Source organism: Barbatula barbatula (genome assembly GCF_947034865.1).
Source record: "Barbatula barbatula genome assembly, chromosome: 17".
In the NCBI taxonomy this organism is placed as follows: Eukaryota; Metazoa; Chordata; class Actinopteri; order Cypriniformes; family Nemacheilidae; genus Barbatula; species Barbatula barbatula.
In genome coordinates, this window is record NC_136780.1 from 17,336,440 (window position 1) to 17,358,046 (window position 21,607).

Genomic DNA, 21,607 nt, shown 5'->3' on the forward strand with positions numbered 1-21,607 from the left:
CAGAAGAGTATAGTGAACTATTAAAATAGGTATGTAGACTCAGACTTAATGAGGAAACAGAAACCAGAGCGATGAGGATGACTACAGGCACCACACACACCACAATCATGCACCACAGACACCTTTCTGGATAAAAGACTAATCTTGTAGTTATAGGTTTTCTTGCAGGTTTTCACAGACAAAGCAGATGACAATGTAATCCATGCAGAAGACTGAAGACACTGGACTTGAGAATTAGGGAATTCACACAGTTATTCTATATATATTCTATACATAAGCACTATTTGAACGGCCGTTGTGTTTTTTCACAGGGGCATAAAATATGTTTTTCATTTACGGGCTAAGTTGCTAATTTAATTGCACCTCTGAAGCGAAAACATCTCCGGCTGAATGAACAGGTGATCAGTCCAAAATATGTTTTTTTACTTACTGTATATCCCTAAATATTTTTTATTAAAACAGCCTGAGGGATTAGACATCCCACCTCTGCATGTAAGTAACTTCAGGTTTGTGGGATTGTTGTTACCTGTGCTTTTGGTTTTCTTCCCAGGGGTGGCTCGCTGCGAGAAATCAACTTATATGCTATTATGTTTGTAAAATGCTGCATTTAATGAGAACAGTACGTGGCATGTTTGTACTTTGTTATTTTACGAATTATTGGAAGCATATTCTTCGAAGCTATTAGAATATTGAGATGACGTATACTTGTACTTGCAGCATTAGCTTGTCGATATGCATCCGTGTAGTGCAGTAGCGACTATGCCATTGTAACTCAACACGTGTGTGTGTGTTTTGCTTTGCCTATTTTATTGGGACTATGTCTTAAACATTCGTTTTTTCTCATTAATTTGATATGTTTTTTTGTTATGCAACTTTTACCTTGATTTTTACCTTGACAAAATGCTTTAGGGTTTAGAATGATCTGGTGTTAACTATTTATAATATAGTTCACATAGTAAAGTGAAAATACAAAGCACAGAACCAGTACTGGGCCTCCTGGACCGGAGTTTAACACCTGTTGACTAGAGTAACACAAAAACACATGATGCTAAAACCTGTAACTCACACGAGATTCCTCTAATGTCAGCTAAACAGGTTAACTTTTGTTTGTATTAGTCTATTTTTTTGTCAGGTTTGGTCTATATATACATTTCAGTTTAATGTTAAGAATATAATTCGTTTTTCTAAACACTAAATGTTTAGAAAATTCTCTGCTGACATTTGGATATCTAACACATCTCTGCCTGTTAGCATTCATCTCACCATAGTGGCTATAAATGGCATCATCTACAGTACCATCCAGAGTGTTCAGACTATAGTGGAAAAAAGTAACCATGGCAACAGCTGAAATGAAGAGAAGATGATGGTCAGATAATGTTCATTTAACAAGTGCATTACTGCAGTCAGCCATCTTAAATGACATCCTTTCATGATAAAAACACATTTAGGATCCAGTATTGTATTTAAATAAAATCTAAATAATATATTATTATAGATTATATTTTTCAACTATATTCCGCAAGAACAAGATTCTTAAATGGAAAAGCCTACTGTCATAGGAATATAATTTTTGTTGTTCATGTCCTAACCACAACCCATAAGTGAAAAAACCTTGATTATTCTCTCTGTTAACTTAAGACAAAGCTTAAACAAACGTGAATGCGCTTGCATGCTTTTGTGGCCCAAATTTAACTTCTGGTACACACCCACAAATAACAGAATAGCTGCATATTATTTCTGATAACAAGCTAAAATAAATAACAAGTAAGTTACATTAGCTAGCAAAACTTTGTTAAAAGTGTCTAGCAAGGACTATTTAGGGTTATCATCAGTAAAAGAACCGTTACTTGGCGACAAAGGTACACAACACATTCAACAAATTGTTTATTTAATAAAATTAATAAACAATACAATAAAAACAATTATTCATATAATACAATTATTATACAATAAAATAATAATATAAATTCATATAAATTAAATGACATATAAACAGTTATATTACTAGCCAGACCGATCAAGCAAGCAACAACAAACAGACCAGAAGGTAGGTTTGGGCCAGGTGCGAGTGTTTGATAAAACCATCTTCTGTACTTACAATCATTGCATCAGTCACACTTGTTCCCTCTAGACTAACACTGCTTTGGTTACACTTTGTACAGTTGATTTTATTACAATATATCCCGCATAACAATCAGTCTTAAAAAGGTATTAAGTATCTACATGGCAACCTAGTCCCTATCCAATGAGAACTCAGAAAACACTTGATACATGGCTTTTCTGAGAATTTTTAGAATATAAAGCCTGCTATGACTTATATACACACCATCAGGCTTTCCAACAAGGAGAAAAATTAAGAAACCGATTAAAAACCCATAGACACCAAATTCTGTCATAATTTATTGTTTATGTTTTTCAAAACCTGTTTTTTTATTTTCCCAAAACTTATTTTTTCTGTGGAGAAAAAGGGATTTTATATCACTGAGGGGACAATGTTGTTTTGTTACCAACACTCTTGTGTTTTGCAGAAGAAAGAAAGTCATACAGGTTTAGGATGACATAAGGGTGGGAATGAGGATGAGAATGAAGAAATGGTCATTTTTTTGTGAACTAACCCTTAGGGGATCCGATTGAGAAGGTCATAAGTGCTGTGTAAATATGCCTTATCAACCATCAAGAGAAGCCAGCAACTGTAAAGCGCTGACTCTGAAAGTATGGTTAGACCTGGATATTTTGTTCACTCCATGTACTAAAGGGGTCAAATGACACAGCTAAAACAAATATTATCGTTTGTTTTAGAGGTAATGCAATGTGTATATACACGATTTATGGTACAAGAACGCTGTATTTTCCACATACCGTCGATGTTTGTATCTCCTCTTTGCTACGATTGGCCAGTTAACCAGTGTGCAGTGATTGGACGAATACTGCAAGAGTGTGACGGAAATGTAACGTCTCTTACCATATGTGGAACTTCAGGTTCCTCTTCAATTGTACTGACAGATACGCCCACCTTACTTGCGTTTACATTTGGGCGGTCTTAGTCGGATCACACCACAAACTGATGTAGATTTGTTGGGGTTTGGTTACACGAGGCGTTTCAGGCAGGTCTGGGTGAGCATTCACTTTTAGATAAAATGCATCTTTTGTTCTGACACTTAAATTTTTGCAATTTTACGTGTCTTATACATGCATGGGAATACATGCATAACACACCAAAGACACAGAAAAACACATTTTTGCGCCATATCATTTCGTTTCACAGTTTTTAATAAGAATCTAAGCTATTGTGTCTACGTCCTCAAATAATATTGCTAATCAATAGTAGGCTGGCTCGACTCGGAGGCTGTCAGGTATTCTGGTTGGGCAACACGTTTTCTAGTAAAATAATCACTGTTCATTGTATGCATATTTTTGTGAATACATTGACAAACCATTATTTAATAAATATGATAAGTATAGGAAGTATTACATTTTTTCATTGTCCACTGGATATTTTAAGAGGGGCCCAAGAACAATATGGGGCAATCATAAAAGTCTGGGAGAATCAGCACTCGGGTTTAGCCATCTTGGGACCATCAGACTTGGGACCACCGGAGCTGGTACGGGCTCTGAAGAGGCAAAGCCGAGTTGGATAATGAAACAAGCAAATGGACCAGGACACAATTTATCACCTTGAAATTATAAGGTTTTATGTGCATTCTGAGCAGTTTTGACATATTAAGCTTCAAATTACTTGAAAATGAACAAAATCCGGATGAACAATTGATTTGACTGCTAAATATTAAATCTTTCACTTACAAAGCACTTTTTTGTTAGTGATGTGATCGCAGATCATAAAATAGATCCTTGGCTAAAACCAGTTGATTATATTACTTTAAATGACTTTATTTCCTAAAATAACTAAACATGACCCTCGTCTAAAAGGCAGAGGTGGCAGTGTTGCTGCACTTTATAATACTTTTAGCATTACTCAAAAGTCAAAATTTGAATCCAATTGTTTTGAAGTAATGGTACTTTATTAACATCACCTACTGTAACAATGTAAATTTTTTAACCTTTTTTTTCTGGCTAGTGTATATAGGCCACCAGGGCAGCACACAGACTTTATCAAAGAATTTGGTCTTCTCCGAAACACTAAACACAGTTGCTCCTTTGTGCCTAAAGAAGATTAGTATTTTCAACTATACTGTAGGTCAGAGTAATTTTCTAAAACCATCAGATCATCTAAATCAATAACATGCTAGATCCTATACCTACTAGTTTATTTAAGATGATCCCTGAAATTATAGATCCACTGCTTTGTATTAGCAACTAATCTCAGTCATAGGGTGGCGGTTGTTAGGCCCCTATTAAAAAAAACTCACCTTGATTCTAAGGAAATAGTTAACTGAAGACCTACAGTATATGGAATCTACCATTTAAATTCTGAAGTACTTGAAAAGGTAGTTTCATTACAGATATTTTAAATTGAAATAATCCTCCTTCCTCCAAGGAATGACATCTATGAAGAATTCCAGTCAGGATTTAGAGCAAATCACAGATTGCGCTGATCAGAGTTACAAATTATCTGCTTTGGCATCCGATTGTGGCTACATCTCATCTCAGGGAATCTGGGTGTTTTATTCTATAGTAATCTCTCATTTGAAAGCCATGTTGCCAACATGGTGCAGCTGAAAGGCGACTGCCTGTGTACCAACCGTGCTCGTCTTCTCCACAGAAGATGCATACAATATAAGCATATAACATGATATGCACTTTAATCTGTGTCCCTGTTGGTTATGGTGAGAGAGTGACTGACGCGATCGTTCGTTTTCGCTTATAAATATAAACATAAGCCTTAATATCTTGATTGACAGGAGTTTCATCCAATCAGCAGTAGCGATCCCATTCCAACAAAGTACCTACCTTTTCTGGTTTGACTGATTTGTCGTTTTGTTTTCTGACTTGTTGATGTGGATTCTGACTTATTTTGTTTTCCGAATTGCGTTTTAAGATTTGCTATTCTGTTATAGAACATTTAGATTTGATATCGCGTTTTCTTCTAGATTTGTTTTTAGTTTTGCAACTTGTTGTTTTGTTTTACACTTCTCGGCCACGGTACACACGATATAACAAACAAGGAGGGCCTGACAATAATCAACACTGAACCAAAAATGCAAGAGGCTACAAAGAACTGTAAAATGACATGATGAAACAGGAACTCAGGAAAACTGTCCACAAGACAAGGGAACACAGACTGAATCGTGACACTTGCAGACAGATCAGAATTTATTCTCAGGGTTCAACATCACTCCCTCCCAAGAGGATGAAAGAAAAGAGAAGGAAACTGCATGATAAATGACTGGCGGCCTAATTACGTTTGATGTAATTGATTTAGTCTGAGCTGCTTTAAATCACACAGAGATCTGGTAACATAATGATCTCTGAACACAACATGAAAAGCCTAACTGACTGGACAATAGCTGCAATTTCTTAAGGATTAAGCAACTGTGACTTCTAGATTGTTGGTTTCAATGTGCAGTACCAATAGCTAATTGTTATTTTCTGTTGCATATCAGTATAATGTTACTTCATCACTTTGAATTAATAAGGTTCTATCATGCAAAACATTTACTGAAGGCAGCACAAGCAGCACAACTTATAATTGGTTTTAAAACATAAAATTGCTGTTGTAATGATGTGTTCACGTGCATAAAAAGTTACATTTAATGCTTTCTATGTCACTTCGTGTCCATAATTGCAATATTTTTATCTTGTTCAAATTAAGCATAAAAGGCAGTGCTGAATATATTGTATATTGCATATATTATTTTTTGTCGCTATTGTAAATCTATGTTGTTATAATTATTATGATATCTGCAATGCTTTCAAAATCTTTACTTTTTATACATGTTGTGATATTAATATATTTTAATGACAGTATATTAATATGTATATATATATATATATATATATATATATATATATATATATATATATATATATTTGGTAACACTTCAGTATAGGGGGCAATTCTCACTATTAACTAGTTGTCAAGGTTAGTTGGCTGTTTATTAGTACTTATAACGCACATATTCTGCATGGCCAGACTACATCCCTAATCCCAATACCTAAACCTAACAACTACCTTACTAACTATTAATAAGCAACAAATTAAGAGTTTATTGGGGGAAAAGTCGTAGTTAATGGTTTGTTAAAAGCGAGAATGGCCCCATATACTGAATGACCATTATTTTTTATTTATTTAAATAAACAAAAAAATAGTAGAACGTTTGCTAAAGTGATTGTTATGTGCTATGTGGGGTAAAAGGCTCCCACTCGCCAACTCATACATGTATAAGATTTTTGTACAAAATGAACCACTCGTGTTCAGCACCGCGGACAGCGACGCGTAGCGGCTCGGATTTTACTTTCTCGGGGGCGTAATCCGATGCGTTAGAGCTCGTGGTATGACCGCATAGCCTACAGTAACGCGAGCTACACTCAAATAGCGCATGATGCTTTCTTGTGACAGACAGTGCGTTCAAGGACTTCAGGAGATTTTTATTGGTCGCTAGATACGAAAGGTATTTTTATCCAAACCTCCTATTTGCGCCATACTGGAAGAATCTCCGTTGGTTTGATCTCTCAGAAACGAAGCATACCAAATATGTATTTGTACAGAAAAACAAATACGTGAGGCAAAGGCTGAAAGAAAAAAACAACCCATCAAGAAAACGATGGGCTTGCTCTTTCTCGGATACGTATCTGACATAACATTGGGGTTCTTTCTTCGTCCATGTAATAGGTACATACCACTGCGCGTTAAATATAGATGCATTGAAATGCACAACCTGTTTGAGATCCTGTAAAAATGAAGAAACAGAACGTGCGGACACTTTCTCTTATCCTTTGCATGTTCTCTTACCTGCTGGTCGGCGCCGCGGTTTTTGACGCTTTGGAGTCCGAGACTGAGAGCGCAAGAAAGCGCATTTTAGAGCAGAAACGCGGCGACCTGAAAAGAAAGTATCGCTTTTCCGAAGATGACTATCGGGAGATTGAGCGAGTTGTGCTGCAGGCTGAGCCTCACCGCGCAGGCAGACAGTGGAAATTCGCTGGATCTTTCTACTTTGCAATAACAGTCATCACAACGATTGGTGAGTTTCGTATTTTTGGCCTTCTGACTACACCAAAAGCGTTATGAGACGTTCGGAACTATTGCATGTCTCATCATTGACGTGAAAGATTTGAATGTACGATTTGTTTAGTATTGTGTAAATATTGTAAAATATGAATCATACACAAATGAAAACTTTTGTCGTCATTTATTCACCCTCATGTCATTGCAAACCTGCATGTCTCTTTCTTCTGTGGAACACATTTTTGTTGTTTGGTTACAAACATTCTTCTGCAGAAGTAAATCATACAGGTTTGGAACAAATCATTGGTATTTGTGCAAACTTTCCCTTTAAATCAAAAATTTACTCAGCCAACCTAAAATGTAGGAGGCTATACTATGCAAATATTGCATACTGTGCAAGCATGCACAAAATATTTATAGTTGCAAAAAAAGAGCAATAATTTAGCAACCACTTACAACAGAATACCCGGACAACACCTCAGAACTGGAGTCCTCTGTACTTTAACAATATAACAAATAGTAGTTTTCAAAATGCATGAAGTTTTTACAATTTGAAACCTTACATTTTTACTTTTAATTTGATTTCATTCACTAGTTTTTGTAATGAGACTAATCAAAAGAATTTGCAGGTTATGGACATGCGGCACCTGGTGCAGACGCTGGTAAGGTCTTCTGCATGTTCTACGCCGTCTTGGGAATCCCGCTCACACTGGTGATGTTCCAGAGTCTAGGTGAGAGGATAAATACCTTTGTCCGCTACCTGCTCAGCCGTGTGAAGAGATGCCTAGGCTTTCGTCAGACTGAAGTTTCCATGGAGAACATGGTTTTGGTGGGTTTCTTGTCATGCCTAGGGACTCTATGTGTTGGTGCTGCAGCTTTCTCACACTTTGAGGGCTGGACATTCTTCCACGCATACTACTACTGTTTCATCACTCTAACCACCATTGGCTTCGGGGATCTTGTGGCTCTTCAAAAGAAGGAGGACCTTCAAGAAAAGACACCTTATGTGGTATTTAGTTTCATGTACATCCTTGTGGGGTTGACGGTCATTGGAGCTTTCCTCAACTTGGTGGTGTTAAGGTTTCTCACAATGAACAGCGAGGATGAGAAGCGGGATGCCCAGGAGCGCGCCTCGTTAAAGAGGGGTCACAACCTCACAGCCATGAACGCTGGGCATAACAGGCACAGCCATAGCAACCTCTTTATGTCCATGGAGGAGGGCACCAGCTGCACAAACCTCATCTTGTCCCCAGCAGACGAGCCCGGTCTGGCACTACCTTTGAGCCCAAATCAATATCAATCCCAGTCACAACTGTGTTTGCTGTGTTCTTATGTTTGCTGCTGTATGGGCCACTGTGACAGCTCTGTCGCATCTCAAAAAAAGTGTCTTGATTGCCAAATGAATGCTGTTTACTTCAACTCTGTTTCATACAGGATGAAAGGTGGCTCCTCAACCAGGGACAATACAGGCCTTTCCTCTGCGTGTAGTACACTTTCTCTCGGGCATAGCTTCAAAGAGCTGTCACGCTTACGGAGAAAGTCAGTTTAACACCTGTGCTTTCAGGGGTTATTTTAAGTGCCGAGTACACAGATTTTGTAGCAGAAATGAGTAAAGGCAATGTACAAAAGTTTATATTTTATCAAACAATGTATATACTGTATGTTAAAACACTTTAAATCCAGCTTTGAAGTATATTACAGAGACTGAACATACATTAGAGAATAACACTGATCTCAATGTACAGTTGGATTTCTACACTGATCACTCATACAATGTGGTTAGTTATTTATCTGTTACAATCGTCATAGGCAAAAACGCAACCTGACAAAACTAATACAACACAAACATTTACGTAGTCATTCACATTGCAGGGTGAAAAAAGTTACCCTTGAATTTAGTACTTTGTTCTCTTTTGTTTCATGTACTGTAGTGGCAAAGAGTATAGAATACCAAGAGGCAAAACTCTGGTGCTTTTTGGTAAAACGCCACTAGATAGCGCTTCGGTAGCCAGCTGGACAATATCACACACACAAAATAGCGCGATAGAAATGTTCTCAAATTAAGTCATCTGGATATTTTATGACACCCACAGTAAATGTTGTATTGTTTTATATAAGTTTTATGTTATCAGTACTGGAAACCAACCATTTAGCTTATTTTATCAAGCTATTTTCAATTTACATAACTTTACACATTTACTATTACTATTATGAGTTGATATTTCTCCACTATTTCTAAAATTAATACTGTACGTTTTAGTCCCCCTGAACACACTACAAACATGATGATCTTATAGAACCATGCTGAAAAAATAACACATACATTTGATTAGATTTAATTGTATTAATGTTAAATCACAAAAACACATCTACAAAAAGCTATTTTTTGATGGTTTTAATGGTTAGTTCATAATGCTAACCATTAGATTTCTGTGATGGTTTCTATTGTTATTCTAGCGAGGATGCATTGCTGAAAAGAACTATAGAAAGTACACTAGATCCTTTTTCACGTGGGAACTAATTCAAATGTGGGACAAATTTCATTGATACAGCAGTCTTTGTTAAGGAAAATATTAGGCTTACTTTAAATGCAGAACTAAGACGGCTAGTAGGTAGCGTAAATGTTCCACTGAGTTAGTGAATCATTTACCCAACTCGTTCAAAACGCTCATTTGAATCGTTATCTCGCCAAGTCCTTCAAAACACACATTCATTTAAGAGATTAACAACGCAAAAAGGCAGATGTTAGTGTTCAAATGAATATTAATGCGCATATGCAACATTAACTACGATACTACCGTTTCCAAAATAGACAGGCAGTCGAGGGTATTTTGAAGCTTTAGCATCGCGATGCTTACCATACAGAGACATTTCACTTGTAAAAGATATTTAGGTCAAACCTCAAAATATGTGTTTTTTAATGCATGATATGGTTAAATGACTGCTTGTACAATAGTGAACACATGATTGCTTATGGTTATGTTAATCTGCTATTTTTCTCTCCATCTTTACTTTTTCCCATTTGAATTTGAATTTAAATCTCATGGAAGGATTTTATGGACAATAATTTGTCTTGTTATTTACAAAATCACAAATGCTAAATACTGGGCTATATCTGAGATAACACATTTTCCCATTTTAATCACCGACAACATTTGTTGTTAAATATTCAATTGTGACATTGTGTATGGAATATTAAATGACACCCTGCCTGGTTTTAATTGCTGTTGACAACAGTTCATTTTGAGTTCATAGAGTTTTTGTTGATGTTTTTTAAAGGACCAGTGCGTAGTTTTATGTTGGATCTATTGACAGAAATGCAGTAAAATATACATAACTATGTGTTCAAATGTGTATAAAACCTTACACAAGGATGCGTTATGTTTTTCTTACATTATGAGCTATTTCTTCCAACATACAGCGTGGGTGGAATGTTGTTTCCAAGGTACTACACAGAACGTGTTTTGCAAATACACGTTATCTCATTCGGGAAAGATGCGAAAACGTGACAACGTCTTAATCCTCTATCAGCCTCCGTTGTGCTTCGAAAGGGGATGGGTGAAGTGAACAGTTGGTTTACTGCCAGAGGCCGCTAAAAGATTACACACAGCACCTTTAACAACATAAACAACAATTATATTTAATAGTTATAAGTGTGCATCGTCCTGTTTATACAATAGTCGGTGTGGTGAGGAAGGCGGGACAAGAGCCGTGACGCGGGACCGGTGCGCGCACAGCTGCTTGCACTTATCACTCACGCCACCGGCCCCGCGTCACGGCTCTCGTCCCGCCTTCCTCACCACAGTCGGTGATCGATTTTATCATGACTTGCTTCTGCAAATACACTGTAACACAGAAAGGAGAGATTCTATATGACGAAAACACTCAAGAAAGTGTATTAACACTATAACTGTTAAACTCAGGATTAGTGGTGTGGGTTAGGTGCCTATAATAAGCCACAAAATGAGTTTCATACATGCAAAAGGGAATTTCTGCATATACATTGCACTCCAAATACGAACATAAACTCATGCTATTAATAGGCCTACACACTGTCAGTCTCACAGCTTTCTGCAGCTATGAGGCCAGAGACGCACCGAGACCATCTCTGATGAGACAATGGCCATTCTCAAATGGAAGGCCTAATCTAGAGGTCTGCATTCGGATACTGCTACAAATTTTTGCGGCGTAGGATAAGATTTTTGTATAAAAGACAGTAGCGGTCGGTTGCTCTGGTGTACTTTGGACGGGAGCGGGTATGTCTTAAGACAGGAGCCCTGTGTCTTTCAGGTGTTTGTTTTAAGTGCCGAGTACATTTTACAGATTTTGTAGCATAAATGAGTAAAGGCAATGTACAAAGGTTCATATTTTATCAAACAATGTACAGTATATACTATATGTTAAAACACTTTCAATCCAGCTTTGGAGTATATTACAAAGACTGAACATACATTATTTTACAGGTGGATTTCTACACTGATCACTCATACAATGTGGTGAGTTCTTTATCTTTATCGTCATAGGCAAAAACGCAACCTGACAATACAACACAAACATTTGTGTAGTCATTCACATTGCAGGGTGAAAAAAGTTACCCTTGAATTTAGTACTTTAGTTTCATGTACTGTAGTGGCAAAGAGTATAGAATACCAAGATGGGTATGTCTTTGGACAGGAGCCCACTCCTACTTCTAAGAAGAGAGAGAGCGTTCATGTGTTTTGCATGGATGTTATAAATAGTTTGGTTAAAAAAGTGAATTCTTTTGGCACTAGCTATTACTCTGTATTCAGACCAGGGGGGCATAACACGTCCCTGAAAAGTGAAGCTGCAAGCACTTTAATCTTCCCCTGGTGGCTGGCTGTAGTACAGGTCACAAACCCTGTCCTCTCCATGTAAACAAATGGGACCTGAGCCACACAAAAAAATCCTATTACACCTCAACCAGATGTTTTCTGGCATTTTAGTCAGTTTTTATCACGTTGGTGTATGTCCAAGAGCAGGGGCGTAATTCCCACTGAGGACAAGTCCCCTCCACTTTTCTAAATCATTTTCAAAATCCTTGTTTTTATTCGTGGCAAGTGATTTTCTCCATGAATTTTCACTGAATGGTATCGGGTCGTTTTGTCGCTGCCGGTCTGAGGCCGTGTTTCGTTTATTCATATTTTTCTTATAATTTGAATGAAGTACGTTCTATTACATTTATTTTTCACATTCCATATTTACATTTTGTCTACTGTATTGATATTAAAATGTGAAAACTGTTTTGCACATTGAATATCCTACATTTTATATCTGTTATGGAGACATTTAAATGTGAGATCTTAAATGTGAGATGTGTAAACGTGATCTTACTGTGGGACCTGTCGCGTCGGGACGAAAAGCAATCTAAACATAATTTTCAGCGGGTACGGGACGGAAAAAACTGTCCCGCGCAGACCTCTAGCCTCCGGAGGGCGCACTTGCAGGCTGCATACGTCATCAAAGCTTTATTTTAATTTGAGCGTTACATGTCACAACAATTCATGCTTAACTGAGAATAATGTTCAAATATATAATCGCATTATATTCTGAAATAATACATTATTTATGACCTATGCATCCTACAAATGCGATGTTTACATTTTCAACCGAATGTGATTCGTCCATTTCAGAAAGCGTGGAGATATGTAACAAATACCACATGGCCACATATCATCGCTATTACTTTAGCAACAGTCTGAACAGGATTTTATAAATAATCATTACCGTTTTAATGGCACTGAGAACGTGCACAGACAATAAAATGACAACGTAAAGTGAAATATAAATCAGAGACAACTTTCGCGGCCTTAAGCTCCACCTACTTGACGGTGCGTGTCACAGCATTGCTGTGTGGACGACGGTGTCAATGTTTGGGTACATCCTGTAGCATAGCATCATGGCAGGGATGGAAGTCGCACCGCTGAGACCCTGGGATGATGTTTTTTCTGGCGTTGACCGATTTTCTAAACCCGATGTGTCTGATTTGAGCAAATGGAATAATAGAGTGATCAGTAATCTGCTCTATTATCAGACGAATTATTTTGCTGCTGCAATCGTCGTGTTTTTGATTGTCGGGTAAGTTAGGAAAGTGAATAGCTTAACAAGTTAGCTTTATAATACACTGATGGATTGCTAAAGCATTGCGGTAAAGCGATTGGTATTGCATATGTTTGGTATTTAGCTGGCAGCGCTACCAATTTGGACGGCGTTTAATGCAATATTAAGCCAGATGCAGGATCTCAAAGCCGAATTACTTAGCGTCTTGTTAACCATGACGTGTGAAATTCTTCTTGTAAAAGTCGTTGATATGTGGAATGTGTTTTGAATGGACCCACCCTGCTTCAGCTGGGTGTTCCTAGTCCTGTAAATGACACATGCCTTTTGCTTTTAGCCCCGTGGAATAAATTAGTCACTTGCTATTTGAGCAACAGCGCGTGAAATGTTACTTATTAAGTAAGAGTATAAAGAAAAACATTTTGAATATCTTGAATGACTAAAATATATTTGTCACACTGCAAACACGAAAAACAATCTTAAATACTACAATAAAAGTAGGCACTCATAACATTTTTAGCAGCTAGCAGCAGTTATAGGTCAAAGCACAGAAGCTGCAGCATGTATGTAGGCCTACTGTATGAGGAAAGGTTCAGAAGAACAAAAATGCATGTGCACGCATTGTGTAAAGAGCAATTGCCAAAAAACCTGCTAGGCAAATAAAGCCTACAGATAGAATGTTAACAATGTAGCCAGAATAGACTATGCAGGCAGGGTGATGAAGTACCTTAAATCTCAGCCAGTCGAGCCACTTCTGCTCTCATATGCTGAGGTCATATGTCAACAAGCGATAGCAATTTGTTTTCTAACATTTTTTAAATTTTAGCGAACCGAAATCAAGCCCCGAGTAAGTACAAAGGTTTTCTTCAGATTTCAGCTTGAAATATATTATATCTTGAAGCCTTTCCCCTTTTTGGTTGCCGATGTGTGATATAGTGTTTGGATAATTTGACTCACGTTGTTGACCGTAATCCTCTGTGAATCTTAAAGCGACCAAAGTGAAAAACTTCATTGTTCCCTATGGATGCTACTTGCGCTGGAAGTAACTGAGCTGGCTGAGACAAACCATGGAAGCGATCATTCATGGAGTCAATAGAGAGAATGCACTTCAATAGAGAGTATGCAATGCACACCCTCTATACTTGTGTTTTATCATGTTATGCTAATTAGCATTCTAACATTAAAGTGGAAGTTCACCCAAAAATCAACTTTGTGAGATTTTTACTCACCCAGATGACGTTAAACATGTTTAGAGAACTTCTGGCGTCTTCGAATCACAAATGAAGATATTTTAGGTGACATCTGAGAGATTTCCAGGCCTCCTCATAGATATCATTTCAGTTTTTTGCCAAGGTCCAGAAAATTACTAAAGACATCATTAAATTAGTTGAATTGTTTTGAAGCAAGGAGAATGCATTACGTGCGAAAAACAAAAAACATTCCACCTTAAAGTCATACGAAAATCAATCGTGCAACAATGTTGTTTAGTTCTAAATACAGTACAGATAGCGGCAAACACTGCTGCATTCAGTCTTTTTGGCACTCAGTGGGCGTGAATCGCTTGACTTCACGTGTGTGACATCCCTTGCCTACCCTATCTACAAAGGCTGATTGACTGTTGACGTCAAAGGTGGTTCGCTCAGCCTTCCTTCTCTGTATAGAACGTATATGCATGAAGTAGAGCATTAAACCGTGTCTTTAATGTTTTATGCATTTATACTCAGACTATGCTGGTAGGGTGATGACGTACCCACTGTACTCACTGAACCCCTTTTAAAATACCTTTGTCAAAATACATCAAAGTATTAAACTGTTTAAAACATTAACATTATAATATCGAAATATTATAATATAGAACTATACAAATATTGAACTAGTTACAGGGTTTTGCAGGTATTCCAATATGTTTTGGTATTTGTCTGAAATGGAGACATTTTAAGGATGAGTCAAGAAACGCACCAAAGCGACTGAGATAAACTTTAATACAGCACCCCAACAGAATACAGCAGCAGGACAGAGGTGCCGATTTTCCTTCATTTCAAAGTGAAAGTTCAAGAAAAGATAACTGAATGGCACATACAGTGGTAAAATCATTTTATTTTGTTGACTGTTTTAACTTTGAGACAGTATTGAATGAAGCTCTGTTGTGAATGAAGCTCACTGCCTTGTGAAATATACAAGTGCTTTGATTTTCACAAGTATATTTTCTTGAGGAAAGATTGCCTTTTTAATATTTTAATTGAATGCTGCTAGTACAAAATAAAACCTTTTGTAGTTCACATTTGCAACACTATGTTTACTAGTGGGCTACTAGGTTTATTAGAATGCTGCATTAAGGTGAATAGTATAATAATAATAATACAAATGAAGGGAACACTAACAGTTCCGATTCATTCAATATTTTTATTTAGCACAATGCATAGCATTTAAGCTTTGGTCTTTTTCACACAAATAGTAGCTTTGTGAAGAGGTTCTGTACTTTAATGTAAGTAAACCATGGCTATTGACGAGGGTTGGGAATCAAAAATCTATTCCAATTCGGAATCGAAAGGTTAGAAATCGGATTGGATTCTAAAAGAATAGGAATCGGATACTTGAAATTAAAATTGTAATTCTTTTGATCAATTCCTGTTTGCCTATTTTCAGAAATCTACACGTGTTGTGATCTGCTGGTATCTCAAAATCAATCGATAAGAAATTGGAATCGATTGAAATTAAAATGATACCAACCCCACTATTGACCGATCAGCATAATGTGCGTAGTGTTTATCTCTGTTGTGCATTAATTCACCGTATTACTTTTTTTTTATTTTGCAGTTTGTTGAACCCCTTCGGCATGTTTCTTGGCGGCTCTGTTGTAGCTCTGGTCTTCATGGGCTCTGTATGGGCTGGAGAGAACCAGACTGTGATCAAGAACTTTAAGAGGAAGAATCCGACTCTGTTTGTGGTTGCTGTTATGGGAATCAGCTACTTCTTGCTATCCTTGTGTGGAGGGGTGATCGTTTTTCTCTTTGGTATTACTTTACCCATGCTATGTAAGTACAAGATCTTCTATTCTGCTTATTAGTATTATCATATTTTATCCTTGAAAATATTAAGTGGAATAGAAAGATATTATGTGTTTGTTTGAACATAGTAAGCACCACCAGGAAAGAAATAACAGGACACTGATCTGAAGAAAGTATTATGTCAAAAGTATTATTCATTTATTTAAGTGAAAAACAGGTAATGCCCCTTTAGCTACCAATTGCAATGAAAGAGAAGACAACTTTCTAATTTTGTTAGAGGACCTCTGTTCACACCACCGGCCACTTTCAGTAACAAAGCAACGTCATCTCATCAATTTCAATGGATTGTACACAAATTCAAACCGTTGTATCGAATGCCCCTCTCCACCTATTGCTCCGGCCCATTGTTGAGGTGTACCTCACTTTACCTTAAGCCACAAAACTAATTTTTCTTCCTTGACATGTAATTAAATAGGATTCTTGAACAGACACATTTGATTTAATGCAGGGCTACGCAGATTGCTTAGTGCATTATATTAGAGTACAGCAAGAGGGATTCAAAAGCATGGAGTAGTCACAATACTTTAATAGCCTTGTATACTGTGGTAGGCTATATGAGACCAGTTTTACAACAGTTTTGTTGTTCCAATTGCTTCCATTGTTTACCTCATTTGGATTAAAGCGTCTGCTAAATGACTAAATGTACTGTGATGAGCCAAGCAATCTGCAAAGCATTTGTTCTTGAAAGCATTGATTAGCTTTTTCAGGAATGTTTTTCCGGCTTAGGGTTAAAATTATTTGGAAAATGGATATCGTGAGCCAGATTGGAGTACCACTGATACAGGGAAAAACAGAATCACTACAAAATGATGGCCCCCTTACTAAAATTGTTGCAGAATCTTTAGAGGTAATCGCTGCAAACAAGCAATTTCTGTAGCGGTTAACATGACCTCTACACATGTCTGCAACAGTTAGTTTGGCCTGTACTTACTGAGCATAATCCAGTTTTCTGTTTTGAGAAGAGGCTTCTCCAAACTTTAGCTCTTTTAATAGGCGTTCTATATAATTAAATTCAGGGTTTTAAACCATGTTCATAATAGTAAAATGTGTTATATTTCACCATTCTTAGATGTTTTTAGCTTTTGGACCATTATCCTGTTGAGACCCAGCTTTGTGACATTGGGCTGTATGTTTTAATCAAGAATGCCTTGATAGTCTTGGGCTTAATGTTTCATTTATGAATTCAGGATCAAATCCTGAGTTTAACTACCTTAATGGCACATCTTCCTTGCTGGTAGAGATCTTAAGTGGGAAATACAGTATGTCCTCAGAAAAGGTTATACAGAAACATATATCTGCTTATTTGTTTTTCAGATTTGTGCTGGAAAAAAACATTACACACACAATATAAATTTTTTTCAGAGAGTTGTTGCTGGTGCCTTACTGTCTTTTACTTCTTCAGTGATTCTCATCCACGCTTCTCTGAGACTTCGCAGCATGAAGAACAAGTTGGCGAACAAAGCTGAGGTGGTTGGCCTAAAGAAGACACCAATGGGAGTCATAATGGATCTCTTGGATCAGCAAGAAGAAAAAATCAACAAAATCCAGGATTTCTTGGAGAGTAAGCTAAAAGATTGAGCATCAAAGCCATCAATGTGTTTTTGTTTATTATTGTTCTCACAACAGGGACCCGTTTCAATAAGGAGGTTCAAGCAACACTGAGTTAAAATATGAACTCGGAGTTGATTTACTCAGATAATCGCTACTCTGAGTTTTCTGTTTCAGAACAGCTGGTTTCAATGAGTTCAATCCACTCTGAGTAAGTTTACTCTAGGTTACGCGTGTTCACCGCGGCTTTAAAAAGCCATCATCAATTGAACGAAGATAACACGATTCACCATGGCAATGCCACGTGATAAAAAGCAGTCCGTTTATTTCTCGCCAGTCGAATTGGAGGCACTATATATATATACTTACATGACAACAATCGTAGGTATATATGTATATACATACATACATACATACATACATACATATATATATATACCTACGATTGTTGTCATGTAAGTTAAATCCTTCTGCAATAAAAAGAACATGGCAGCAGCTGAAAATGAAATATATAAACATCATTCAGTCCGGTGAGTTTAAATGCTCTTGCTTGTAGGATGCCTGTGCAGTGTGAGCCTCACTCCCTGACCAACAGAGACGCTCTACTGACAGACGCTATATGGACTGCGGTCTTTAGGCTCCTCGTTAGAGCGCTCGTCTCTCATTCTGACCGACATCTGTTCAAAGCCCGCGCAGAACGGGGCGAGTGGGACCTTTTAAATGTGCACCCAATCAAAATGGGAAATCCTAAAGGGTATTTGAATTATTAGAGGTGACAGCAAGACCACATTTATTTGATCAGCCTAATTCAGAAAGACGTTCACCATTCACCTGTAATCCTATGAACCTCCTCTTTAATGGCTCTCACAGGAAACTTAACACAAATGTATAAAAAGAGCTTGAGAGCGATTCACACTTTTCTTACTGCTCTGTGTACAGTTGCCTTGCTAACGTGTTCTGCATCCCCGGTGTTATAGGCCTATAGAAAGCTTCCATTAGCAAAGAAACGTAAGGCCATACAGAGAATCTGCTCAGATGTAAGAGCGCGTTCACGAGTGAGGTTTGTGATGTAAGGATGAAGCAGATTGTGGATATATTTAATGGACTGTAAAGAAAAACGGTATCACTCAAATTAAACATCCCCCGGATATGAAAAAACATCCAAACAGGGCTTCACCATATATTCTCTACCGACGAAAATTTAACTCGCTCTGAATGAATGCAGCTTCCTCATCTACTGGTTCCTGAATAAACGGAAATGCCATTTTAATGTCTGTGTTCTGAACTTGTGCGCGATTAAGGAAAACGATTGAAAAAACAAACGGCGTAGGCAATTTCAACACCGCTCACGCTTCTAAAAGGGGGTGGAGATTGTAACAAACCTCGGGTTAGTGGAATAAAACCTGCTCCCGACCAGGTTAGGTTCACAGAGTAGGTTACTATGGTTACTCACTCTAAGTATAAGATACCTCGATTTCTGAAACGGGCTTGACTTACCCCACGGTCGTTGGTTTGATATACCTCGCGTTCTGAAACTGAAAACCCAGAGTATCCCGTTTTCTGGGGTTAACTTACACTGAGTTTGCACTTACCCTGCTTTCTGAAACGGGTCCCAGGGATTCCTTTTTAATATTCCAAATTATGTTAAATCATCAATCTTTATCCCTTGACCAATTACTTTAATGTATGATAAAAAAATCTATTAAATTGTGTTTTTATTTCTTGCTAAGGTAAAAAGATAAATTAACATTCATTAATTTTGCAGATGCATTTATCCAAAGCTAGTTGCAAATAAGAAAGCATAACATTATGTCAATGAGCCAACAATAATTGCAGATTGCGAAGTTTAGGAAACTGTATTTTGTTAAACATAGGAATCGTAAATTTGTCACGTACACCCTGTGCATGCAGCTCTTGTAGTAATCTTGATTTCATTGAGAATGTTGAAAAACATAGAACCTCTATAAAGCTAGAAAGATATGGGGAATTGCAGAAGGCACTTTAAGATTTTTGGGATCTTAAAATATATATATTTATGGTTATAGGTTCAGTTTCTTCCTAGGACAATCATTCTTATGTTGCACATTCATAATGTAATAACAATGATGTTCTTTTTTTTATTTACCAATATGTTGCATTCTCTAGCCACATGATTTGTCACTCCTAAATAAAAAGAGCCAATCAAGTTGACAAACATTTATATGCTTTTATTTGTTAATATATGATGGTTATGTCTTACTTGATAATCACAATATTAAAGCCGGGGGAATTGTAGGAATAATTACAGTTTATTTTAACTGATGGTGCCATCTTAAGCCAAGATTTATTGCACTTTGGTGGACGTGTAAAAATGGATGTGTAAAATAACAGACAGTAAATTTGCAGACAGTTTTGCACTACTTTTGTGTGTCATTGGGTAGAATTAATAGATATGTAGATGGTGGTCAGATGCATTTTCAATTCCATCGATGCTTTGGGAGAACTTCCTTTCTGAATTTTAATCGTGAAACACATGGGCAATATTTTGCTGAAGGAGTGCAGCAAATGCTCGGGACACAAAGATCCACCTCGCTGTCATGAAGAGTCTGGAGCTGTGGAGGAAGAAGCAGTTTCAGCCTGAGTTTACCCTTAATGTCCATGTACAGTATCTCCCCTGTATCCTGAGTCTGGAGCTACGCCGTGTGGTTTCTTTAGGTGCCTCAGAGGACCGTTGTGAGGATGACACTGTGTCAATAAAACATTTAGATGCCTTTGTGGCGATACTGTGTTTTTTTTTTTAGATTAATCTGCAGTTATTGGTGCAACCTCTGACTCAGCATTTTGACTCCTCAAGCCCCATCTGAACCCCTTTTGGACCAAGGTATACGACGGGCAGAATAAATCCGTAACTGCATGTGACCGTGGCTCATGAGTAAACCTGTTTTTTCTTGACAGAAATTATCATATTTCATACAAAAACTGTACAACATTGAACACCTCCCAGAAAATCAAGATGATACATTTGTCAGATTTTCTAGCTTCAGCTTCCCTTTAGGTTCTTCTAAGCTTCTGAACAAGAGGTAATAAGACCTGGTCATTCTAAGTAAATTAGGAGAAAACAACAAAGAATATATAAACATTGAAAAACAAATATTTTTCCATTGATAACATATAAATCAACTGCTCCAGAACAACACATTTACATCACATCTAATCTGATTTCCATCATGTTATACACTGAATAGGTGTTTTCAGTCTGTCTGAAATGTGCTTTATAGGACTGCATCTAAAATGATTGTTTTTCACTTGAAAGTCAAATTTAACATAAGTTAAAGGTACTTTTTAAGATGATCATATTTTAAGATTTTTTAAGTACCAACTAACATCACATTTTCACTTGTTTACTGTACTCTGTAAGTAGCTGTATGCAAACCTTTTTGAAGTTATAAAATACCCAACGTCACAATCTGTATTAATATGTAAAAATGTAAGATTCAACAGTATGAAAAAGAAAAGAACATAAGGTAAGTGAAACATTTTATGAATAAAAAATGCCATTGCGATTAAATGAACAAGATTGTCAAACAATTTTCCCAAAATAACTGTACATTCGACAATCCAAGAATAAATGGCATAGAGATTTCAAAAAAAGCATCCCTTTCCAATGTCCAAAAATTTCGAGTATAAAATGTGTGTTGGATATATTTGATGTAAAATCTGTTGAATTTTCCTTATGACAAACTGCTCTGATAGCTTTATTTGTAAGGAAATCAATCTTTTTTTGTTCCCCAATCAAGTGCTGTTACACACGTCA

The 21,607-nt window shown here is 37.0% G+C and overlaps 2 protein-coding genes across 2 annotated transcripts; both read left to right on the forward strand.

The window, feature by feature from the left end:
- The first annotated feature begins 6,419 nt into the window (after positions 1-6,419).
- kcnk15 (potassium channel, subfamily K, member 15) lies at positions 6,420-10,342 on the forward strand. Its single transcript, XM_079477745.1, has 2 exons — positions 6,420-7,139; positions 7,753-10,342. The coding sequence occupies exons 1-2, from the start codon at positions 6,857-6,859 to the stop codon at positions 8,670-8,672; spliced, it is 1,203 nt and encodes a 400-aa protein (XP_079333871.1). The 5' UTR covers positions 6,420-6,856; the 3' UTR covers positions 8,673-10,342.
- Positions 10,343-12,974: 2,632 nt separating this feature from the next.
- Positions 12,975-20,565, forward strand: arl6ip5b (ADP-ribosylation factor-like 6 interacting protein 5b). The gene is made up of 3 exons (XM_079477776.1): positions 12,975-13,219; positions 16,016-16,233; positions 17,669-20,565. The coding sequence occupies exons 1-3, from the start codon at positions 13,041-13,043 to the stop codon at positions 17,842-17,844; spliced, it is 573 nt and encodes a 190-aa protein (XP_079333902.1). The 5' UTR covers positions 12,975-13,040; the 3' UTR covers positions 17,845-20,565.
- Positions 20,566-21,607: the final 1,042 nt, after the last annotated feature.

Bases quoted from the DNA above. Each gene is read 5' to 3' on its own strand.
- kcnk15 (XM_079477745.1), top strand. From the start codon at position 6,857: ATGAAGAAACAGAACGTGCGGACACTTTCTCTTATCCTTTGCATGTTC. The intron at 7,140-7,752 runs GTGAGTTTCGTA...AAGAATTTGCAG, and splicing joins AACAGTCATCACAACGATTG to GTTATGGACATGCGGCACCT.
- arl6ip5b (XM_079477776.1), top strand. From the start codon at position 13,041: ATGGCAGGGATGGAAGTCGCACCGCTGAGACCCTGGGATGATGTTTTT. The intron at 13,220-16,015 runs GTAAGTTAGGAA...TTTATTTTGCAG, and splicing joins GTCGTGTTTTTGATTGTCGG to TTTGTTGAACCCCTTCGGCA. The intron at 16,234-17,668 runs GTAAGTACAAGA...TTACTTCTTCAG, and splicing joins TATTACTTTACCCATGCTAT to TGATTCTCATCCACGCTTCT.